The sequence below is a fragment of the Gopherus flavomarginatus genome, chromosome 1, assembly GCF_025201925.1.
Source record: "Gopherus flavomarginatus isolate rGopFla2 chromosome 1, rGopFla2.mat.asm, whole genome shotgun sequence".
Taxonomy (NCBI): Eukaryota; Metazoa; Chordata; order Testudines; family Testudinidae; genus Gopherus; species Gopherus flavomarginatus.
The window spans coordinates 115,912,582-115,938,005 of NC_066617.1; the positions used below are offsets into that span (position 1 = coordinate 115,912,582).

Here is a 25,424-nt window from a genome sequence, read left to right on the forward strand (position 1 = left end):
GAAAGGGCACCAGCCAAGGATCATGTTATGAAAGAGAAGAGGCAACGGCAAAGATTAGTTGTCCAGGAATCCACGCTGAAGATGGGAGGAGGGCCAAAAAAAAAAAAAAAGTGTAATTCATTCTTATGTGTTAATTACATTGCTGTAGCATCCAATCAGGATCAGGGCCCCATTCTGCTGGGTATTGCACAAACTCACAGGAAGACACCGAGTCCCTGCCCTACGAGTTTACAATCACAATGACAGCAGAGCTCCTGAAACACAGCACCCCAGTGAGGCAGGAGGAACTCTCACGCCTCTTGACGGGCTTGGTGCAGCTGGGGATAGGGCACAGAACTGCCCCTTTGAGCTCCTCAGTCCTAGACTGTGCAAACACATTGCCTGTTCCTGGCATAAATTAAACAAGTCTGGTGTATTCTCTACTAGACGCTGACTGCTAATGGTCCCAAGCAGGACCGGCGCTAGAGTTTTGAGCGCCCTAGGCGGATGGCAATTTCGCCGCCCTGCGTGCTGGTCCCGCGGCTCTGGCGGATCTGCCGCAGTTGTGTCTGCGGGAGGTCCACCGGAGCCGCGCGAGCAACCGACCGTCCGCAGGCACGACTGCGGCAGCTCCACAGGAGCTGCCTGCTGCCCCCTCCGGACATCCTGGACTGCTGGCTGCCGCAGCGGTGCCCTGACCCAGGGTCAGTGCGCCTCCATGGCAGCCGGCACCCCGGGGTTTCCCTGGGCCAGGGGACCCCCGCCCCTGGGCTGCCAGCTGCCAGGGCGGCGCACTGACCCAGGGGACACCCTGGGCTGCCAGCTGCCGCGGAGGCGCCCTGACCCAGGGAACACCCTGGACTGCCGGCTGCTGCAGAGGCGCCCTGACCCAGGGGACACCCTGGACTGCGGGCTGCCGCAGAGGCGCCCTGACCCGGGGGATACCCTGGACTGCGGGCTGCCGCGGAGGCGCCCTGACCCAGGGGACACCCTGGACTGCCGGCTGCTGCAGAGGCGCCCTGACCCAGGGGACACCCTGGACTGCGGGCTGCCGCAGAGGCGCCCTGACCCGGGGGATACCCTGGACTGCGGGCTGCCGCGGAGGCGCCCTGACCCAGGGGACACCCTGGGCTGCCGGCTACCGCCGGCAGCTCAGACTCCCTCTCTGTCCCAGCAGCAGCAGCTGCTCAACCATTTAAAAAAAATTTTGGGGGTGCTTTTTGGCGCCCTCAAGTCTCGGCACCCTAGGCAACTGCTAGTCCGCCTAAATGGTTGCACCGGTCCTGGTCCCAAGGGGGTGTTGTGGCAGCCAGTGGTCACTGGAGCTATGCTCCCTTCCTCCAGCCTTAGCTCCTGCACAGACTACGGGGAGAGGGGTTGGCATAAAGCCACTACAGTAACTATCCCCTCCTGAGGTTCTCCTATGCAGGTGGAATCCTCCAGTGGCTGGCTACACTGCTTGCCAAAGGAGCAGTGTAAGGTATCCCGGGTGCAGTCACAATAGAGAAACAATGGCTTCTCTCTCTCCAAACTCAATCTGACAGTGCTGCCTCAGCTTCCCTTTGGAAGGTTCTCTCCACAATCATAGGAGCTAGAAATCTCTTCTCCTCCCCACCCACCCCTCCAAAAGAGCTTAATTTCTGCAGGAACTGATTATGGGCTTATCTTCATTGCAAAGTTTCACTCAAGTTATAACTCGAATGTTGCCGCTAACTTGAGTCCCATCCACACACAAAACCCCTTAAGTCAACTGTGGTAGTGCTTTTAACTCAAGTGGGCTAGGCCATCAGGGGGTACAAGCTAAAACTCAAGGGAGCCCAACTCTGCAGCGTGAATGCAGGCTAGCTCCATTTGAGTTCTCAGTTGCCTTCCACAATTCCTCCCATGTGCCTAGACAGGACAGACATGTTCTCCTACAGTTCCCTGAGAAAGAATTCTGAATGGATCAGCTTCCTGAAGTGCTAAGAACTCTGGGATATGGCCCTAGAAGTCTTAGTCTCACACACAAGTGAGTGCAGCACCAAGGTTGTTTCAATCTCAAGTGTTATATCTCAACTGGGCTGCTCTCACTCCAGCGAGGCTAACTCGAGAGGAGTAACTTGAGTGTAGATAACTTAAGTTGACTCTGCAGTGAAGGCTTATCCTGCGTCACCCAACAATACTATATGGCATGCTGCCAATACTAGTCAACCTGGCCCTGTCCACTGGACTAGAGTAAGGAGTTAGCAACTTCTGCCATGGGTGGGAGAAAGCCCTGTTTCTGAACCCTTGCAAGGAACCAGCTCAGAGGAGCCTGCTCCAGTGAGATAAGACTCCATAACAGACACCCTGAAAGTTCTCACGAGGGATAGAACAAGCACTGTTCTTGAACTCCCTGTAAAGAGATCAACTAGAGGAAGCTCCAGTATCAGGCACCCCAGGAAGAGGATCCGGCTGCGGAGAAAGTCTCAGTAAAGTGCAGGCCTGATTTCCCATTGCCCTGAATCTTGTATATTATTTATCCCTCTGCAAAGTGAGCGCAAAGCCAGCATCAAATGTTACCACTCCCTGAAAGGAGAATGAGGCCCTAAGGGTCTGTCTACACTGCACTCGGGAGATGTGACTGCAGCACGTGTAGGCAAACCCGCACTAGCTTTGATCTAGCCAGCTTGCTTAAAATAGTTGCTCATGTAGAAAAGAATTACTAGCAATGAAGTCAGTGCACTCTTAGCAGCTGGGAACAAAGAAGAAGGCCAGCCCTGTTGGGAGACACTATCCTGCTGAGTGTTAGCATGCATGCTTATTCATAGAATCATAGATATGTGAGGTGGGAAGAGACCTCAAGAGGACATCAAGTCCAGCCCCTGCTCAGACACAGGGACAAGTGAACCTAGACCATCCCTGACAGATGTTTGTCTAACCTGTTCTTAAAAACCTCCAGTGATGGGGATTCCACAACCTTCCTTGGAAGCCTGTTCCAGTGCTCAACTACTATTTATAGTTAGACAGTATTTCCTCATAACTAACCTAAATCTCCCTTATTTTACATTAAGCCAATTACATCTTGTCCGACCTTCAGTGGACCTGGAGAACAATTGATCCCCAACTTCTTTAGAACAGCCCTTAATATATAAGAAGACTGTTCTCAGCCTTCCCCGCCCCATCTTCTTTTCTTAAGACTAAACATGCTCAGTTTTGTTTTGTTTTTTTAACATTTCCTCATAGGTCAGGCCAGGACAATACATCTTGTGATTGTAATGGCTTTACTCTAATTTGCACTTGCTGGCTTCATTTCTAAGAGTGTTGAAATGGAGTCAGTAGGAAAAAAATGGGGGAATTAGTTAAAAAAAAAGTGACTAATGTCAGTTAAGGGTTTTCTCCTGCCTATAGGTTGGCAGCACCAATTCTCTGGCTTACACTGCAAAGTATTGCAGCTGTGGCGCTAACACAAACACACATTCCAAACTTCCCTATTGCCCAGGGCGGGCTCCAGACACCAGCCGACCAAGCACGTGCTTGGGGCGACACCTTGTAAGGGGCAGCCAATCTTCAGGTGGCAGGGCGGCACTTGAGGGTTTTTGTTTGTTTGGTTGTTACAGCCAGGCAACGCTTGGGGGTTGTTTGTTTTAGCAGGGCGATGCAGCGCTCAGGGGGGGCGGTGCAGCACTCGGGGAGGTTGTTTCGGAGGGGCGAGGCGGCGTTGAGGGGGTTGTTTCAGCGGGGTGGTACTGGGGCGTTGTTTTGGCGGGGTGGGGTGGCGCTTGGGATGGTTGTTTTGGCAGGGCAGCACTGGGGGGAGTTGTCACAGTGCGGAGGGACGGTGCTCGGGGGGGTTGTTTGGGCTGGGTGGCACGGCGCTCGGGGGAGTTGTTTCGGCAGGGCAGCTCTTGGGGGGTTGTTGCAGCGTGGAGGGGCAGTGCTCGGGATGGGTTGTCTTGGCGGGGCAGGGCGGCGCTCGGGGGGAGTTGTTTCGGTGGGGCAGCACAGCACTCGGGGGGGTTGTTACAGCGGAGCGGTGCTTTTTTTTTTTTGCTTGGGGCACCAAAAAAGTTAGAGCTAGCCCTGCTATTGCCAGCACTTATGATGCCATCCACCACTAGGTAGCTTCCTCCTGCCTGTCAGCAAGACATTGTTACAAGGATTTCAGATTTCTGGTGCACAGCTTTAGTCCTGTAAACAGACCAGGCTGCGTCAAACCCACTGATGGCATTTGCCAAAGGGGAAGCACTAATGTAATTTTTTCCCAGCTCTGAAAACCAAGTGTAGGATAAGTTGATACGTTTTCAGCGCTCTGGATTTGAAGGCTGATGCCACAATAACATGCTGCAGGGAGCATTCTCCAAACAACAGCGTACACACCAGGATTAACTGCTCCAGAAGAGCGCTCACATACAGTCCTCTCGCTGCATCAGACCTGAGATTGAAACCATGAGGACTGTTTTAGATAACCAGGGCACATACGAGGTGAAGTGATGCCCTAAGGCAGTATTTTGGGTGGTCCTGCAATGAATCCACGCTCTGTTTTTTGCATTTGTATAAATCTCTCTCATACAGACACATGCACACACAGAGGGAGCAGGCACAAGCTTTTGGGGTCCAACCTTGCTCCTCTTGAAGTCTTTGGCAGTTTTGCTATTGATTTCACTGGACACTAAATCAGACCTTTAACTTCATTTGTAACTGTGGCCAGACACTATGCAAATGAGTGTTATGCATGCTAATTCACAGTTTGTATGTATATGGAATTTCAGATTACATAAATTGTCAGGAATAAATTAACAGAAAGACAGAGGGAGATCACATGACAGGTCAGCCATAAAACAGCAGCCAGTGCCTCTCCTACGTGGAGAATCCTCTTCTGCTCTAAATGAGCATAGTCTGTGTCAGCCAGAAAGGGCTAGAGGTCCACTGACAGAACAGCACAGTGTGTGGGAGACAGAACCTCTGCCTCAATGAGCAGGAACACTGAATTCACTTCTGTTCCTGGGAAAATCCTTTTCAAAGCAGAGATAAGAATCATTCCCACACAGTGTATGGGGACTGAGGAATCCCGTGGGTGAACAGATTAAATCAGAAGCACAGGCACTCCTGCTTTTCCCTGGGGCTGACATGGCTATTCCCATCCCTCCCATAGCAGCCTGGGTCCTTGTGTTCCACTTACCATACACCCAGCCAACACAGATGGCTTCAAAGATGGCCAGGAACAGTAGGCATGTACCACTGGCAGCATAATAATCAAACAGCTGGAAGACGTACATTCCACCCTGTGTCAAGCAGAGAAAGGGGAGACATAGAGGGCTCAGCAAAAGGGTATGTGCAAGAGAAAATGGCTCAGCTGGAATTTGGACAAATACAAAAACAAGGCTGAGAGAGGGGGGAACTGCACACAGAGCAAAGGGGCATAGGAGGAGGGATCTCTCTCTAGGCCTGTCCACACTAGGAAATTATACTAGGTACCACCTTGCACTAAAATGATCAGGCATGGGGCCAGGATGATGTTTCACAATCATTTCATAGCATTATTTCAGTGTCCACAGAGACCAGGGGATTGGGTTTTTTTAAATGCTTCTATAAACCATTCTCCCCGGCAAGTTTCTAGCACTGTTTCTGAATGTGGTCCCTGGCTATGTTGAGCTTTGGGCACAAACCGTAAAGTTTGGATCCAGGTGTGAACTACCCAGAAGTTCAGTATGTTTAGATGCTGGGTTTCTAGTTCAAGCCCATCTTTACATGTTGCAAGGGTCCCAAGCATAGTTGGAAGCCCTATGGGGGCAACGGCCTTTGGCTCTCTGTTGTGCAATGACAGTACAATGGACTGAACATTTGTTCTACTCTCAGGAGAGCTATTTGTACAATCTGATTCTCGCTTGTGTTCTCACAACTTGTCTTGACAAGCAAATAGCACCTCCAAGAAAAGAAAAAGGTGGAGCAGATACATTGGAAAATTATTCAACCTCTTGAATGGCCCTGAGACAGAAGAAAAGCTTTCCTGTTAATCCCACCAAACACTGAGCCGGCTTCGTGCAATGTTTAGATTATCCCACAGTGATGGGCAATGTGTAAAAGCCCCAGGGAAGTTAGATAGGTCCTGAAGTCCTGATGCAGTTTTCACCCAGTCCTTACTCAGGCAAAACTCCTACTGCCTTCTGCAGGAATTCTCCCAAGTAAAATCTCAGCAAGGACTTCTGACTTTTCAGATGACTGCAGGAATGCCAACTAAGAGAGGTTAAGGGTTGTATCATATAGCAAGATCCTGCTCCAGAGTGTGGGGAACAGCTATCAATGACTTCTTTCCTCTAAATCAGTGGTTCTCAACCAGGAGTACACATACCTTGGGGATACTCCAAGGTTTTCCAGGAGGTACATCAACTCATCTTGATATTTGCCTAGTTTTACAACAGGCTAAATAAATAGCACTGGTGAAGTCAGTACAAACTAAAATGTCTTACAATGACTTGTTTATACTGCTCTATATACGATACACTGAAAAGTAAGTATAGTATTTATATTCCAACTGATTTATTTTATAATTATATGGTAAGAATAAGAACATAATCCATTTTTCAGTAACAGCATGCTGTGACACTTGTCTATTTTTATGTCTGATTTTGTAAGCAAGCAGTTTTTAAGTGAGGTGAAACTTCGGGGTACACAAGACAAATCAGACTTCTGAAAAGGGTACAGTAGTCTGGAAAAGTTGAGAGCCACTGATCTAACTTAGTCTAGGACCTGCTATCAACAGCATTCATACCCCTAGTCCTGTTTTCCACGGATGACAGCCAGCCAACTGTGCCTTCCCTTGGAAGGCCTTCACCATGGCAAAGACTGGCAGCATTCGCATCTCACATGTAGCTCCTCTACTTTTGACCTGAGAGCCATCAGGACTGGAGTTTGGACAGAAAGTTCCTTTCAGGTGGTCCTTTCCTGGTGCTAGGTTCAGGAGTAGGCAACCTATGGTGCATGTGCCAAAGGTGGCACGCAAGCTGATTTTCAGTGGCACTCACACTGCCAGGGTCCTGGCCACCGGCCTGGGGGGCTCTGCATTTTAATTTAATTTTAAATGAAGCTTCTTAAACATTTTAAAAATCTTATTTACTTTACATACAACAATAGTTTAGCTGTATATTATAGAACGAGACCTTCTAAAAAGGTTAAATTGTATCACTGGCCTGCAAAACCTTAAGTTACAGTGAATAAATGTAGACTCGGCACACCACTGCTGAAAGGTTGCTGACTCCTGTGCTAGGTTCTCTCTGAGGCATACCCCAGAGGAAGGCTCAGCTATACAGTATGACAACATCTCACCTGGCACTATATAAGAAAGAAGAACTACTGGTTCTGATATGCAGCAGCTAATAAACTAAGCTAAAGAGAGAGAGAGAATAACTAACAGTGTGAGATACAAACTTGCTGCAGATAATACTGCTCCAAACAAGTCCATATCCCTCTCCCCCACCATGTACTTCCCTTCTTACCTCAGTGACTAGCATCAGCCCAAGCAGGTAGCATGTGACTGCAATGGCCAGGATCAGTAGCTCCCGGTGCCCTTTCCTCTGGAGAACTTTTGGGTACATGTCGACAATGGCCGTCACCAGGCTCTCAACACAGACGAACTGCAGAAGAATTCATGTCAAGAAACCAAGGACCTAATGTCTCTCTTTCCCTACCCATCCTCTTTCCCAAGTCCATTCTTCCACTCAGTTAGTCTCTCTCCTCTCTTTCCTACACCTGAAGCATGAACTGCTTGCAAACAGGGAGGTGTAGCTGCATCAGAGTCCCAGAGGAAGTGGAGTTACCACTGGTGAAACATCAGGAATTGAGCGCCCCAGAGGAGTGACTGGAACCATATCTGGAACTAAGTGAGATTATCCCAAGCCTTGCACCTGGAGAAGGGAGGATGTTCAGGTACAACAGATATGACACATGGAACATGGAGACAATAAGGGAATTGCACGTCACCACAAAGGATTATCAAGAAATAAACTGTGTGTCACAAGGAACCACTGTGGTATAAAAGAAGTTACTGCCAGGAAGCAGCTACTTTGGAGCCAGGAAACAGTGAGGGTCACAAGTCACACCTGGAATCAAGAACACTCATAGTACAGTCAGAGCTGCCATCAAACTACAGTTGCAGATGGGGCATGTCACAATACAAAGGGAGTCCTAGTGAACTTAGAGGAGATTACTACACATATTGTGTCAAAGTGCTTGGTTCATGAGGGATGTCTGCTAGCCCCTAAGGGCAGACTTGGTGGCAAGGACAAAGAAGTGTGGCTGCTGATTGTCACTGGATTGTTTGAGACTTATGCTGAAAGGTACAGGTGCTGCAGGTCACTGATAAGGAGTAACACCTAACACCAGCTGACTGCTGGAATGTACTGGCCAGCTCTAAGTATTATCATTCTGAAGTAGTAACATGGATGTGTGACAGGTGTTCCAGGTGGCCGAGAGACACATCACCATTTCCCCCCCACGAGTTATGATCTACATGAGGCTCTCAAACATGTGACAGACACCTTGGAGTTTGAGGGAAAGAGGAGGGTTATTTACTGTACCTCGCTGTCTAGTCCCAGGAAGATCAGCATAAGAAAGAATAGGCAGGACCAGAGCTGAGACACAGGCATCATCGTTACAGCCTTTGGATATGCAATGAATGCTAGGCCCGGACCTGCCAATCAGATAGCTGAGTAAGGATGAGGTTTCCCCAACAACATGATCCAGCAACTCAGAGACCAGTTTGATGTGCTGCTGTTTAAAAAAATTAGCCTGCCAAGACCTCGCTTCACAGAATGTATTGTGCAATGGTCACTGACACACAGGATAATAACTGTTGACATAGGCTGAGCGGCTGGTTTTGGAAAGAAGAATCAGGGATTTCAAAACAAGGGGGAATGCAGCTCTGCTTCTGGACAGTGGCACTAAGTGCATCAGGATAGCAGAGAATAAAGCAGTGGTTCTGGACGACAGGGCCTCTGAGTCAACAGAATAGGCAGAGGCTGTTCTGGGCAACTGGACTGGGGACACGAGCAATTACAGAGGATGTAGCATTGGTTCAAGGTAGCAGCTCTGTTAACCTCATGGGCTGGCTTCATATTCAAAGGTGTCAGTTCCTAAAAAGTCCACCCATGCTTTAAGTTTTCCTTTTGGCCCTGCCACATTTAGAAAGCACCTACCTGACTCAGCCACTTCTGAAATGGGCACACCCTGTTCTTGTGCCATGAAGCCCAGCACAGAGAAGATAGCAAAGCCGGCCACAAAACTGGTGGCACTATTCAGGAAACATAGCATGAAGCAGTCCCTGTTGGGGCAGAACCAGAGGGATGGAGGGAGAGAAAGAGGGAGAGAGAGAGAGAACATTGTTTTCCTCTGCAAATTTACCACTCTGGGCAATTGCTTTGTGCTCAGCTTTCTGAATGGGACATGAATCCATGCACTTGCTTACACTAACACTAGCCTGAGACTCCTCCAGAGGCCAGCAGCCCAAAACAAAACTCGGCAGCCTACAGCCTTGACCCCTGGCACCACAAGAACTACACAATTATACTTGGCAATAAAAATGACCAGAGGCTGCAGCCATATATTGTAAGCAGGATGCCTCAGTGAAGGCACTAGGGACTTGGCACAACGAGAGGCAACAGGAATCATCATATGAGGGTAGAGCAATGGAACAAATATTGAAAGAAAAAGGATCCTTAAACAACAAGGGCCCTGATCCAAAGCCCTCTGAAACCAGTAGAAAGACTCCCATTGACTTGAATGGGCTGGGGATCAGGCCTGAGAGGAAACGGGAACAGACCACTGTGAATCTGGCCAATTCCCCTGAGATCAGGCCCAGGTAAATGAACTGAATTTGGACACATGCATTACTAAATCTTATTTCCATATCAGGTAACATTTACAATACCCACATCAACTCAACAGTGGCACCTCCAGGAGTCCCGTGCCCCCTCTCCCTGTCCAGGTGGCAGAGTGCCACCAGCAGAGCCACCAAAGGCATTTCTTGTAGCCCCTGGGTTTTCCTGGGTAGTCTCCTACCCAGTCGCTGAGCCCTGCTTAGCTTGTAAGAGCTGCCAAGAACATAGGATGAAATGACATGGGCCCCACGTGTGATTTCGAAGCAGTGAGTGCCACAGCTCCAACTACATTCTGCTCACCTGCCCACACGGCCCTCAGCCAGATGTGAGAAAGAGAGAGAGGCACAGGCTGCTCCTACCTGTAACAGTTGTTATTGTACTTGTTGTAGCTGCCCAAAGCTGTCAGGCACCCCTGGCAGATAGCATAAGAGAAGAAGATCTGAGTGCCTGCATCCATCCACACCTAGAACAGAAAAGGACAGTGATTTCCAGCCATGGCTAAGGAAATAAATGGTAAAGTCCTGTCAGGGTACACACACTTTGGGGCAGCAGCTTGTCAGTCATGGAGAAATCCACATCAGGCAGAGAAGGGAAGAATCCATACAGGGTGTGACATGTCTCTGGATTGATTGTCCCAACTTGGGGGACTGGAGTGAAGATTCCACCATGAAAAGGAAGGGTGCATGGGGATCTGGCATGGTATAAAGACTGTACCAGCACAGGTTGGAGATCACGCAGCCACTTGGTAGTGAAAAAACCAGGAGTATCTCACAACATCATCCCAAACAAGTGCCAATAAAACCTCTATATGACACCACGCAGCCTCGTATTCCCTACACGTGAGGATGGAGGAAAATCAGGACAACGGGAGCAGCCAGGAGATGTTGGGTTCATAGTATCTCATCATCACCATGGTTTTCATTAACTCATCCTGGCACCCATTGAGAGCAGCAGAGTTTGTTGTTTATCTCAGCCTTCAGCTGCTGCCTCCTCCTCCACTGTATTGATAGCACTTTCTCTCACACAGTGTGATGCTAGTATGCTAGTATACAGAGCCACAAAAGATGGGCTGCAGTGCTCAGAATCTTCCACACAGCCAGGGAAGGATATTAGTAGCAAGTTAACAGCCAGGAAGGAACACCTTGTCCATTATCCTTGCTGTCCCCTATATGGTGCCCAGCAGGCTTCCAAGTGGCTGCAAATTGGCAGGCCTTCAAATACACACAGCCAGTCACTGCTGTTTGAATTAACTGAGATCCCTCATGGATCCAGACTTACAGATTCACCCAGGAACCTTCCCCTGCTTGTCTCTTCCCCCACTCCCCCATTATAATCAAGGTCCAACCTTCTCCACAGCAAACTGGACTCAAATTCTGCAGCAAGGTGTCTGGCTCCTGCAGCTCTTCCACGTGGCAGACCAGAAATTCCATATCAACTTCATTTAGGTTAGAAAATGGAAGTTTTTAATGAATTAACTGAACACAAATAAAACAGCCCCTGTGTTGTTTATTTTCATATTAAAATTCCATTTAACTTAAGCTGTCTCCATGTTTTCAACATGTCACCGATTTTTGTGTTGACAAAACATAACTGTATCTGAAAGTCATCGGGGGAAGCTGGAGGTGTTAGCAGCTGGGTAGGGAGCAGTTGGGCCTTTCCCCATCCAGGAAGATGTGGGAGACAGTTTAAGATTGTGGGAAAAAGCACATTAGCTGATTGCTGATTGCTTCTGCTACAATAATCAGCAGTGAAATAATTAACGTTTAAATACTCTGTTAGGTCTCAGAATTAACACCCCATTGGGATGCATGGAACAATAGTTTGGAGATCTGCAAACTCACGGAACTAATACTGAATGCAAGTTACACAGTGTCAAGCTTCCACCCCTCATACAGATAAGGGCTAGAAAAATAATGTTTTTTAAATTAAAGCCGAGATTCTGGAGCACAATTCTGCAAGAAGGTGCTGATTTCACAGCAAATGCCAGAAATGCCGAATCTCAGAATAAAGGGGCTCCTGTTTATAAAAACTGGCCATTTGTAGCTCCAATAGTTACATACACACCTACTGCAGTTTGTCTTATACTAGGAAGCTCGTCTCCCTGAGGAAGATCCAGCCTCTTCCAAGAAAAGCTCAAGCTGGGCCAGAGAGCATGAAGAGAGAGGCTTTTTCTCCTTTTGTTCATCATCATTTCACTTAAGGCTCAACAAAACCATTTGTCATACATTGAATATTTAATAGATACTTCTGCATTTGCCAAGCCCCTAAATGGCAATGACCTAACACATCCATATGTTTAAAATGCACTGACAAAAAGACTATATTTGTGCTGGGCTGAGATTCCCCCATCAACCCTTTTAAAGAGGCCTCAGTATGTTGTCAGTCTCTTGGAGGGGGGGAAGTCCAACTTGATCTAGATAACAGTCAATTAAGGCCTGATCCTGCAAGGTGCTGAACCCCTGCTTTTCCCGTCACCACTTTGTTGGAGTCTCTCCACACCTCACAGTATCAGGCTGTATTCACTCACCTGTGGGTCTGCAAGCCTGGAAATGTCTGGCTTCAGGTAGAACGTGATCCCCTCAGCAGCACCAGGCAGGGTGACCCCTCGAATCAGCAAGATAAAAAGCATCAAGTAGGGAAATGTGGCAGTGAAGTAAACAACCTGGAAGCAGAGAGAAGGATAAAAAGGGAATGTTGTCACCCTACAGATTATACATCCAAAGCAGTTTTTGTAAAGCCCTCCCATCCTCTCTTTTGTGTGGGAAATGAAATGCATTGGTTTAGGGAACCGTTTGAGCAGAATGAATCATTCGTCAAGCCCCTGTTTCTGCTTGTGGAATTGAATATCAGTGAGCAAGCTGCAATCTCCTTAAACATATTCATTATTCAGATTCATTCAAATAATATCCTTTTGAATTTTTGTTCACACTATGGATTGATCGCAAATATTCAAATATCAAACTGTGTTATTTGACTGTGATTGAACTGTGACTGTTTCTGGTCCCTGATTGGAGGAGCATACAAGCACTGCTGGCACTGAAATTTGTCTCTGAAATTCACTTTTTGTGAACATTTATGCTAGTAAACCAGATTTATTCGAAGTATGAGGAAAGTAAACACAAAAGGAACACAAATGTGGCCAAAGTGAACCGGTTATTAAAAACTACTCATTCAGACTTTTCATATGAATTATTCTCCCAGCTCTGGTATGTGGTACTGGGCCTTTAAGTATCGACTATTAAAAATTAACTTTCAGTCAAGAGTTGACTTCCTATTGACTACAAAGTTCTGTAGATGATCTCTGAATATAATCTTACATCACTGCAAATATTAAACTAAAGTATGTTCTTCTTAACAGATTCTGCGAACTCTCTACTGCTTGTTCATAATATGTCAAAGCACAGCTTTTTCTGGCGGTAAGAAGCAGAGAACAGTTAAATCACTTGACAGCACCCCATCAGATTAGTGAATTTTAAGGGAGAAAGGACTATTCTGATCATCTAATCTGACCTCATGCGCAGCACAGGCCATAGAATTTCACAAAGCAATTTCTGCATTAAGCCCATAACTTCTGACTGACCTAGAACATTTATTTTAGAAAAACATCAAGGCTTGATTTAAAGACTTGGAATGAGGGAGAATCCACCACATCCCTAGGTAAATTGCTCCAATGGTTAATTACTCTCACTGTTAAACATTTGCACCTTATTTCTTGTCTGAATTGGTCAAACTTCAGCTGCCAACTGTGGGCTCTTGTTATGACTTTGCTAGATTAAGGAGGCATCTACTGTCAGAAATATTCTGCCCATGTAAATACTTGTGACTGATCAAGTCACCTCTTAACATTCTCTTTGTTAAGATAAACAGATTGAACTTCTTTTAGTCTCTCACTGTCAGTAGATATGGTTAGAAAAATTTTGATCAAACTATTTTTGCCCATCAAAATATATGGATTTGTCAAAACCAAAACTTTTCATGGAAAAGGGTCGGTTTCCACAAATAGATACTCAAAATGTGTTGTATAGAAAGTTTCAAAATTGCCAACATGACAAATTCTGGCTTATCAGTTCAAAACAATTTTAGGTTTAGAAAACTAAACTAATGGAAGTAAAAAAAAAGTTGAAAACTTGTAATAGAAATGAAGCATTGCGAAATTATTGAAACTAGACATTTCAATTGACCCAAATTGAATTTTTTATTTTTATTTTTTTTTTATTTTCAGTTTGTGAAAATTTTTAATATTTTGAGCTTTTGTCCTGATTCAGGATGGGAAAAGTTTTTTTGAAATCCCAAAAGTTTTCACAGAACAGGAAAACTGTTTCCAAGTCGGCTTTAACTGTAAGACAGATTTTCCAGGCATCAGATTATTCTTGTAGCTCTTCTGAATCCTTTCCAATTTTTCAACATCATTTTAAAGTATCTTTTTAAATCCACATGTTTACAGTTCAGTATTTGATTGTTTTCTGAAGTGCAAAGAGAGAAGAGTGGGGAGGAGACATGGGTTTTAATTGAGTCCCCTGTGTCTTCACACATATGCAGCAAGCAGGAGAGAGCAACTCAGTACATTTCCATTAAAGGCAAAGAGTCTTGCAGGCTCCACACATTCTCATCTGAGAGTTGAGCCAAGGAGCACAGTGGTAAAAAGGTTGTAAATATGGGAGATGAAGACAGCCCTGTGGACTCAGCAGCTCATTGACACAGAAAAGACAGTTACTCACCTTTGTAACTGTTATTCTTCGAGATGTGTTGCTCATATCCATTCCAGTTAGGTGTGCGCGCGCCGCGTGCACGTTCGTCTGAGATTTTTACCCTAGCAACACTCGGTGGGCCAGCAGGGCGCCCCCTGGAGTGGCGCCGGTATGGTGCCGGATATATACCCCTGCCGGCCCCTCTGCTCCTCAGTTCCTTCTTGCCGGCTACTCTGACAGTGGGGAAGGAGGGCGGATGTGGAATGGATGTGAGCAACACATCTCGAAGAACAACAGTTACAAAGGTGAGTAACTGTCTTTTCTTCTTGGAGTGCTTGCTCATATCCATTCCAGTTAGGTGATTCCCAAGCCTTACCTAGGCAGTGGGGTTGGAGCGAGATGTTGCAGAATGTAAGACCGCTGAGCCAAAGACGGCATCGTCTCTAGACTGCTGGACCAGTGCATAGTGGGATGCAAAAGTGTGGACGGAAGACCAGGTAGCTGCGCAACATTTCCTGGATGGGAACATGGGCCAGGAAAGTGGCAGACAAGGCTTGAGCCCGAGTAGAGTGGGTGGTGAGATGGCCAGTCGGAACATGGGCCAAGTCGTAGCATGTCCGGATACAGGATGTCACCCAGGATGAGAGCCTCTGGGAAGAGATAGGCATGCCTTTCATGTGCTCTGCGACCGCTATAAATAGCTGAGGCAAGCGTCTGAAAGGTTTGGTCCTCTGCATGTAAAAGGCAAGGGCCCAGCGGACATCCAGGGTATGTAGCTGTTGTTCCCGGCGTAATGCATGCAGCTTCGGGAAGAAGACTGGTAGAAAAATGTCTTGATTAATGTGGAAGGCAGAGACCACCTTGGGAAGGAAAGCCGGGTGCGGTCGCAGCTGTACCTTGTCCTTGTGGAATATCGTATACGGGGGATCTATCATCAAAGCATGAAGCTCCGATACTCGTCTGGCCGAGGTGATAGCGACGAGGAAGGCTGTCTTCCAGGATAGGTACAGCAGCGAGCATGTGGCTAACAGCTCAAAGGGAGAGCCCGTGAGCCTAGCTAATACAAGGTTAAGATCCCAGGTAGGGGAAGGGCGCTTAACCTAAGAGTATAGCCGCTCCAAGCCCTTTAGGAATCTGGAAACTATATGGTGAGAGAAGGTCGAACTGCCAGATTCCCTAGGATGGAAGGTGGAAATAGCGGCCAGATGCACCCTTATCGAAGACAGCGCCAGGCCCTGCTCCTTGAGGTACCATAAGAAGTCCAAGATAATGGGGACCGATATGCCTTCAGGAATAAAGTTATGCTGGGCGCACCAATGGGAGAAGTGCTTCCACTTGGCGAGATATGTCGCCCGCGTGGAAGGCTTTCTGCTTCCCAGTAGGACCTGTTGCACCGGGGTGGAACAGAGCAATTCGGATTGGTTTAACCAGACAGCAGCCATGCTGTTAGGTGAAGGGACTGCAGGTCCGGTTGGTGAAGTCTGCCGAAGTCTTGTGTTATGAGGTCCGGGCAGAGTGGCAGAGGTATCGGGTCCGCTAGAGATAGGTCGAGCAGCATGGTGTACCAGTGCTGCCTCGGCCACGCCAGAGTGATCAGAATTAGCTGGGCCCTGTCCCTGCGGAGCTTGAGCAGGACTCTGTGGACTAGGGGAAAGGGTGGAAAGGCATAAAGTAGACGACCTTCCAGGGAATTAGGAACGCGCCCGAGAGGGAGCCTGGGGAGCGACCCTGCAGGGAGCAGAACACCTGGCATTTCCTGTTCTCTCGGGAGGCAAAGAGGTCTGTCTGGGGAAAGCCCCACTTCCGGAATACTGAAAAGAGGATGTCCGGACGGAGGACCACTCGTGGGACAGGAAGGACCTGCTCAGGTGATCTGCGAGAGAGTTCCCGGGAGAAAGGAGGCTACCAGGTCTTTCAAGTGGGCTATGCAGAAGTCCCACAGTCGCATCGCCTCTTGACAAAGGGGGGAAGATCGCGTCCCTCCCTGCTTGTTTATGTAATACATGGCCGTTGTGTTATCTGTGAATACTGCAACACAACAGCCCTGTAGGTGATGCTGGAAGGTCTGGCACACCAGTCGGACTGCTCTCAGTTCGTGGACATCGATCTGAAGCGCCAGCTCCTGAAAGGACCAAAGGCCTTGGGTGCAAAGGTGCCCTAAGTGAGCGCCCCAGCCGAAAGAGGAAGCGTCTGTTGTCAGGGACACAGAGGGCTGCGACGGATGGAACAGATGACCGGCACACACCAGGGAGGGTGTCAGCCACCAGTCGAGGGAGCCCAGAACACTTGGTGGAACCGTGATTATCATGTCTATGGCATCCCTGCATGGACGATAGACTGAGGCGAGCCAAGTCTGAAGAGGACGCATGCGCAGTCTCACGTGCTTCATAACGAAGGTGCACGCAGCCATGTGACCGAGGCGGAGGCAGGTGCGGACAGAGGTTGTTGGGAAGCTTTGTAGCCGTTGTATAAGGGAGACTATAGCCTGAAACCGCGGTGGGGGCAAGCTGGCCGTTGCAAGATTGGAATCCAGCATGGCCCCTATGAATTCTATCCTCTGCGTAGGTAGCAGAATAAGCCAGTCGTCGAGGTATGGGAAGACATGTATTCGACGACAGCAGAGGGAGGCGGTGACTACTGCCATACACTTTGTGAATACCCGAGGGGCCGGGGAGAGACCAAAGGGAAGGATCGCAAATTGGTAATGTTGACGATTCACCACAAAGCATAGGTACCGTCTGTGTGGAGGGTAAATCGCGATGTGGAAATATGCGTCCCTCATGTCGAGAGCAGCATACCAATCTCCAGGATCCAGGGAAGGGATGATGGTTCCCAGGGATACCATGCGGAACTTGAACTTTCTCATGAATTTGTTCAGTCCTCGCAGGTCCAGGATAGGCCGGAGGCCCCCTTTTGCCTTGGGAATTAGGAAATATCTGGAATAGAACCCCTTGCCCCTTAAGTCCTCCGGAACCTCCAATATAGCTCCCATCTCAAGGAGCCTCAAAACCTCCTGCAGAAGGAGTTGCTCGTGAAAGGGGTCCCTGAAGAGGGACGAGGAGGGAGGGTGGGAAGGTGGGGTTGAAACAAACTGAAGGCGGTAGCCACACTCCACCGTGCGGAGGACCCAATGGTCCGAAGTTAGCTGGGACCACGCAGGGAGGAATGTGGCAAGGCAGTTGGCGAACTGAAAAGGATCCTGGGAGGTCACTGGTACAGTGCTCTCGGGCGCACCCTCAAAAGTTTGGCTTCAGTCCCGCCGGTGGCTTGGTGGGACCGGAATTGTTACCCCCCTGAGGTCCAGACTGTCGTCTGCGAGAGGTATGACCTCGCCTTCTGGCGAAGTCTTGCCTTGGCCGAGGAGGTGGGTAGGGGCGCTGAGGTTGCAACCGGAAAGATCATCTTTGAGTCTGCGGCGTATGCATTCCCAGCGAACGCGTAATTACGTGATTGTCCTTCAGACTCTGTAGCCAAGGGTCCGTCTTCTGGGAGAAGAGGCCCTGGCCATCAAAAGGTATGTCCTGTATAGTGTACTGAAGTTCAGGTGGCAGGCCTGACACTTGCAGCCACGATATACGCCGCATGGCAATTCCAGAGGCGACGGTTCTAGCTGCCGAATCGGCGGCATCTAGCGAGGCCTGGAGGAAGGTCCGCGCAACTTTCTTCCCTTCCTCCAGGAGAGCTGTGAATTCCTGGCGGGAGTCCTGCGGGACGAGCTCTGCAAACTTTCCTACTGCCTCCCAGGTGTTGTAGCTGTACCTACTCAAGAGGGCTTGCTGGTTCGCCACCCTGAGTTGGAGGCCTCCCGCGGAATAGATCTTTCTCCCCAACAAATCCATTCGCCTGGCCTCCCTTGATTTAGGAGCAGGGGCTTGCTGGCCATGGTGCTCCCGTTCATTGACGGACTGTACAACCAATGAACAAGGAGGGGGGTGTATATACAGGTACTCGTACCCTTTGGAGGGTACCATGTATTTACGTTCAACCCCTCTGGCTGTGGGCGGTACGGATGCCGGGGATTGCCAGATGGTATCCGCTCTAGTCTGGATCGAGTGGATGAAGGGAAGGGCCACCCTGGTTGGGGCCTCCACCGACAGTATACTGACAACCGGGTCGTCCACCTCAGGAACTTCCTCTACGGGCAAGTTGATATTGAGGGCAACGCAGCGCAGAAGGTCTTGGTGTGACCTGAGGTCGATTGGGGGCGGTCCAGATGTAGATGTCCCTGCCACCGCTTCATCCGGGGAAGAAGAGGATGAAACCACGGGAACAAGCGGGTCTTGGATGGACTCCTGGTCTTGGGGGATGTCCTGAGGCAGTGGATCTTGTGGGTCTGGTATGTGGGCTGGAGATTCCTCCGTACCCGCCGGGGGAGGTCTGCTCACTGTGGTCTCTGGCGCCCAATGTTCAGAAGGGCCGGAGCGCGATGGTATATGCGGATCACCTTGGGTTTGGTGGTAGGCCCAAGGTGTCCAAAGGGCCACTGACGAGGTCCCTGGTGGTTATCCGAATCCCCATATGATGCAGTGTCTACACGGGAGGAGATTGACGGATGACGAGACGGCCACGGGGGGGTGGAGACCGTCTGATGTGGGTCTCTGCGTCCACTTGAACCGTCCCTACGCGGTACCGGAGAATGGTACCGAGAGTCGTGACGGTGCCGGGAGGGGGACCAGGACCTGCGACCAGCGCGGTGCCGGGAGGTCGACTGGTGCCTGGAATCACCGTGCCAAGATCGGCTGCGAGAGGTACGGTGCCGCGAGTGGTGCCGAGATCTGGAGCGGTGCCGATAGTATCTGGACGGCGACTGGGACCTTGAACGGTGCCGCAAGTACGACCGGTGCCTCGATGGGGAACAGTACCGGGACTGCGAGCGGTCGCGGGACCGGGATTGATGATGCGACCGGGAGTGCCTGTGGGACCTGGATCGGGACCGGCGGTGTTCAGTGGTACCAGGCGAAGAAGGTCTCATGAGGGCCAGCTTGCCTATTGACTGAAGAACCCTCACCGGCAGCGCCGGGGGTTGAGGCAGCTCAGGCTCCGTCAAGGTAATCAAGTCCCGTGCCGTGGAGAACGTCTCCGGAGTGGAGGGCACAATAAGCTCAACCATGGTGCGTGCTGGGGAGCTGGTAAGCACCGGACTCAATGGCTCTGGCAAGGCCAGAATCAACGGTGCGGAGGACTTCGGTGCCGCGGCAGCTGACAGTGCCGGGCGGTCTGACTTGGCTAAGCGCTCAGACTGCAGTGTAGATATAGCAGCCGCAGGAGGCTTGTGCTTCTTGCTCCGTAGTGAGAGCGAACGGTGCCGGGTAGGAGCTTGGGCCGGTGATGGTTGATGTCGAGGAGCCTTCACCATTGGTGTGCGCTCCGGTGCCGAAGAGGCACTTGCTCCCGGTGCTGCTGGCGGTGCCGAAGACTGAGGAGTCAACGCTGCCTCCATCAGAAGTTGTTTTAGGCGAATGTCCAGCTCTTTTTTAGTCCGGGGCTTGAATGCCTTACAGATGCGGCACTTGTCCATAAGATGGGATTCACCCATGCACTTAAGACAGGAGTCGTGAGGGTCTCCTGTGGGCATCGGCCTATGACAGGCCGAGCACGGTTTGAAGCCTGGTGAACCGGGCATGGGCCCTGGTACCGGGCGAGGGGAAGGGGCTAACCCCCGATCTACAACAACTACTATAGAACTAATAACTAAACACTAACTATACTTGAAGAAATCAAGCTATATACACAACTACAATAGAAACGAGCGAATTGCTAGGGAGGTGGAGATCAGCTAAGCTGCGCTCCACTGTTCCAATGACCGACACGGGCGGTAAGAAGGAACTGAGGAGCGGAGGGGCCGGCAGGGGTATATATCCGGCACCATAGCGGCGCCACTCCAGGGGGCGTCCTGCCGGCCCACCGAGTGTTGCTAGGGTAAAAATCTCAGACGAACGTGCATGCAGCACGCACGCACCTAACTGGAATGGATATGAGCAAGCACTCGAAGAAGAACTAAAGAGATGCATCTATTGTGAAGGATGAGTCCCAATACCTGTACCAGGAAAAAGGTGAGAGTGATGGGAGCTTCATGGATGGAGAGAGAGCAAATTTTGGGAAACATCTTTTATGGAAGAAGGGTATTGAAGAAACTGGCCACTCACCCCTCAGCAATTGTCACAGGTCCTCTAGAAATGTGCAAGACTAACCCTGAGTTGTATAACACACCCTCGCTGCTGCTTGGGGGGGTTATACTCCAGCCCTGCACCACTGAAGCCTGAGTGGCTTCTTTAAGCCTCCTATGTGAAATGTTATGCTCATCCAATCCAGGAATAGAAACAGTAACATGTAACTTATGCAATCACAACCAGCCAGCCCAGCTCACATTTTTAGTATTGAGTGTGAAATGCTCACAGCAGGGCTCTGTTTGTGAGCAATCCATTGGGTTAAAGAAAAAAGACAGAAAACCACCAAACTGAGCAATTACAAATAATGAGAAAGTGGGAGGTAACCGCGATGAACCCCCTAAGGAGATTATTTCTAGTGGGATATTCGCTCAGCTCTGGTGTTTAATTATTATTGGTGACTGAAGATTTGACACTAAAACAGGCCAATGTTGCAAAAGCCACCAGACCACTTGGGGATTGTGCATCCGTAACTGGATGATTGTGTGTTGCTAATGGTGAAGCAGTGTCTTGCATTTCCCCATTACAGTGGACCATGCTGGTCTAGGACTTCATCATTTCTTCTAAGATCTTTCCCGTGTCTCCCCTCTGATTGACTTTCTTTGCTCTTCTCATAATGGACTAAATTCAGACCCAGCGTAAGCAGTTGTGACTTCAATGCAGTTGCACCCACCCATGCCAATCTGAGTACAGCCCTATGTCTTGTGTGTTCCCTGCCTCCTTTCTTCTTCTCCTTTCTCTGTATCATGGAGAAGGCTAAGAAGGTGAAAAAGAGATATAATGACAGCTAGGAGGAGGTTTAGGGACTAAGGGGACAGAGTTTGTTCTTACTTTGCCTGTGGACTTGACTCCCTTCCAGATGCAGAAGTAGCAGATGACCCAAGCGAACAGGAGGCAGAGAGCCAGCTCCCAGCGCACAGTGCCCAGATTGTGAATACCGTCTGTGAGTCCCAGGACTCGCTTCCTGACAGTGCAGGAGGTGAGAGAGGTTAACATCCCAGACTTGACTCTTCCAGCAGCACCCCGCCCAGAATTTTCATACACATCCCACAGCACAGCTACTCAATCTCCCCCATCACTCCTGCTTCCAGTCACCCTAGCCCTGGCAGCAATACTGTCTTCTTGGTCACCATAATGTCTTAGGTGTCTCTGGGATCCCCTCGCAGCCTGGCCCCTGCAGTTCCACCTCACCCTTTAATCAGTCTGGGCTCTCCAACTCTCCCAAAGCCCTCAATAGCCCCACTGCAGCCCCTAACCATTCACAGCACAGTCACTCCCGATCTCACATCACTGCCATCCCTTTGGCTGCCTCGCAGGCCACACTCCATCAGCAGCCTCCCCTGCAGCCCCCTGGTAGCATCAATGGCTCCTAATCACCTGCTGGCTACTTTGTTTCCTCCAACCACCCCATGTTCTATGGCTCTCTCAAGGAACCCTTATGGTTATGGCCCTCATTCTTCCCTACAGGTTCCCCTCAGCACCCAGGCTCCCTAATGCTAGGTCTACACGATGAGCGGGGGATGGGGGGGTGATTCCCACTTCACCTAGCCATACTCGCCCTTACCCTCACCTGAGTTAGCATACTGACAATAGCAGTGTAGTCGTGGTAGCATAGGCAGGAGTGGCTTGTGCTAGCAGCCCCCACTACGTGCCCATGGAATTCAGGAGGGTTTGTACCCAGAGCATCTAGCACAGTGCTATCTCTGCCCATGCTACCATGGCTACACTGCTATTTCTACTCTTTTAAGCATGCTAGCTCAGATGAGAGCTGGCATCAGTATATCTACAAGAGCTGGGACCACCCCCTGTTCATAGTGTAGACATAGTGTAACAGGGACCCCATGTGAGAGATGACCACCATGTCCAGACAGTTCACCTGCAGCCTCTCACTACCCTAATATCTATGACAACTCTATGTCCTCCCGGCCAAACTTCCCCTCAGAACTCTAGGGGCTCCCTTGCAGCCAGCAATGTTGTACTGAAATCACAATGGTTTTTGTAGCTATTGGTGGATGGGCCCAGGGCATGGGAGCCTGACACAGCTCTTCCTCTGACTCAACCTGTGGCATTCTACAAGTCACTTCACCAATGGGGAAGCTGAGACACAGCAAAGAAAAACCCACAGCTGGCCCATGCCAGCTGAGTCAGGCTCGTGGCAGGTGGCTGTGGGGCTGTTTCATTGCAATGTAGATTCCTGAGCTCGGGCTGGAGCCCAGAATCAGGGACCCTCCCACCCAGAACGGTTCTAGAACCCAGGCTCCAGCCCAAGCCTGGACATCTACACAGCAATGAAACAGACCTGCAAGCCCGAGTCTCCTGGCACAGGCCAGCCGTGAGTGTCTAGTTGCTGTGTAGACATACCCAGATAGGCTAAGTGGGATAATGGATACTGATCACATTTGCAAAGCACTTTAAAAGCAATGGATGAAAACGTGCTATTGTGATACAGCCCGATTCCCACTTGCTTCCTGTCACTTCCCTAGACTGGGAGGGGGCACGGTTGTGAGTGCCAGTCCTTAGAATTACAACTCCCATATTGTTCAAGCCCCCTGAGGGCCGGTGCTGGATGATTCCCTACAGTGTATTCTGCAACATTTCTCCTGTCAGCGCTCCTGTCAGCACTCCTGTTTGCCTTCTGGGTGTTTTCACGGGGTGCATAGGTGCCCAGCAGTAAAGAATCACAGAAAAAGTTGCTTTCCTCTAACACTGAACAAGGAACTCAATTAGAATAAGGGGAAAAGCTACTTTGTCTTTTCCTGCTTCACCACAGAGCATCTTTGCAGAATCTCTTCCAGCCTCCTCCCACCTGGCCTCCTGCTCTAGATAGATCATCACACTTGGTGTGCGTACATGCGTGCCCGCTAGGTGTCTGCAGGGTAGCCCTGCCAACATGTGTTCAGGCCCTGTGTATCCACAGCCTGTGGGTGCTGAGTGCATCTGCCATGTCAGAAAGAAGTGTCTGTGTGCGTACATGCATGTGTTCTCAGTAAGGGTTAATGTCCAACCTCTGGGGCTCTGTGGTGCACGGGGTGAGACAACCTGTGTCTTGGGAGTGCCCCTGTGCCCCATGGATTTCTGTCAGTCAGAGTGCCCCGTCAGGATGCAAGTTTGCATGTGCAGGGAGTGTGCTCATGTGCCCCATGATGTGTGATGTGCCACAGTCCTGGCCTTTCAGAGACTCCATTTGGAGTATTCACACACTGCAGTGACCTCTTGAGAGAAAAGAGTCTGAAACTGGGGTACGTACTCCCAGAACTCAGTAACGGGGGAGGTGGCATTAGCAGGCGCTGTCCAGTTCTCCATGTTAGAGTGATTCAGAAAGTCCACGCAGCGATCTACAAAGGAGGAAGCAAGTCGGTGAGCCTGGAGAATTCTCATGCTTCTCAGCCTTTATGCTCCCTGTTCACTCCAGCTGCAAACAAACACTTCACGCTGCCCTGTAAAACATCACTCTCCCCGCACCCCTGCCAGAATCCTAGTTCAGGAACAGTCAGAGGGATGGGGAAAGTGAAGGCTCCTTTCTGAATAGAACCCAGATGGCTGTGGAATGCAGGGCACTGTGGTGCAGCGACTATGGTTACCCAGGCTGGGAAGTTACTTCATGTTAAGAGAGAGCTCAGAGAGGAGTTTCCCTGGCTTTCCCCATAAATAAAGTTCTGCTTGTGGAGCTGTGAGAGTCGGATTCTCCTTTGGGGAAGGGAGTGACCCTTGTCAGGGGTATGGCAAGGGAAGGACTGTGAGTCGACTGAACATGGAGAAGGGAACTTTCATAAATCCACAGATTCCATGGGCAGAAGGGACCACTGCAACCATCCAGTCTGGCCTCCTGGATGACTCAGGCCATAGACCTTCCCCAAAATAATCCCCAGAGCAAATCTTTCAGAAAAACATCCAACCTTGATTTGAGACTAAGAGTTTTGCCAGGAAAGCTTATTTTACTCAGGGAACAAGAGGTGAAAAACGCAATACTGGACAAAGCACAATTTTGCCAGTATAAGCTGCAACCACATGAGACGTGTTTTGCCTGTACAGTACACTGGTGCAGCTATACCGACCATGCACTCCTAGCAGAGACCTGGCCTGAGTAAGCCAAAGACTGACTGAACAAACAGTTCTCTGCTGTGATGGAGGCTGGCCCAGATGCTTGAGGGTCTGAGGTGCAGTGAGTGGTTTGTGCTGTACCCCGTTACACTAGATAAGGGCAGTGCCAGCTCCAGTGAAAAGCTCCTTCCATGGCTTAGAGTGGGGTGAGGACTCCAGACTAAAGTTGGTCTGAAAATGGGCTTTTTTTGCTGCTGAAAATTATGAATTTCCCATGAAAAATTGAAAACTGAAGCATTTTGATTCAGAAATGCTGCCGTAGGAGTTGTAGTTTGGATGCCGCATGCTCCCGCTACGAGCTGAGTTCCCTGGTCAGACTGCCTAACCCATGATGCACTATGGTCTCTCCTCATGGTGGCAGGAGGCTGTTGCATCCTGGCCATGGTGCATCATGAGAGAAGCAGTCTAGCTGGGGAGCCCAGCCCATAGAGAAGAATGGGCACATGAGCAGGGCTGGATTTCCCATTAGGCTGAGTAGGCACGTGACTAGGGGTGCCTAAAAAAATCAATTTTTGCCACTTCCAACAGGAGTGGGGCCAGAGTCGGCTGAGCGAGAGACGGCCCCATGCAGCCCTGATGGATCACTCCTCGCTCAGACCAGCAGACACAGTCACCTCCCAGTGGGGCTGGTGAGTTCAGTCAGGGGGCAGAGCAGG

The 25,424-nt window shown here is 49.7% G+C and overlaps 1 protein-coding gene across 8 annotated transcripts in view; it reads right to left on the reverse strand.

Moving 5' to 3' along the window:
* The window catches only part of LOC127031580 (sodium- and chloride-dependent betaine transporter-like), a 348,260-nt gene that overhangs the window by 301,274 nt on the left and 21,562 nt on the right, over window positions 1-25,424 (reverse strand). For all 8 annotated transcript variants that reach the window (XR_007768566.1, XR_007768568.1, XM_050918540.1 and 5 more), the window contains 8 exons: window positions 23,915-24,002; window positions 21,499-21,631; window positions 12,340-12,474; window positions 10,172-10,275; window positions 9,132-9,256; window positions 8,514-8,626; window positions 7,434-7,571; window positions 5,120-5,222 (listed from right to left, as the gene is read on the reverse strand). Coding sequence is in view for 6 of the 8 variants with exons in the window: in XM_050918540.1 (XP_050774497.1) it covers window positions 5,120-5,222; window positions 7,434-7,571; window positions 8,514-8,626; window positions 9,132-9,256; window positions 10,172-10,275; window positions 12,340-12,474; window positions 21,499-21,631; window positions 23,915-24,002 (939 nt within the window). In the remaining 2 variants the exon portion in view is untranslated. The remainder of the gene's footprint in view (window positions 1-5,119; window positions 5,223-7,433; window positions 7,572-8,513; window positions 8,627-9,131; window positions 9,257-10,171; window positions 10,276-12,339; window positions 12,475-21,498; window positions 21,632-23,914; window positions 24,003-25,424) is intronic.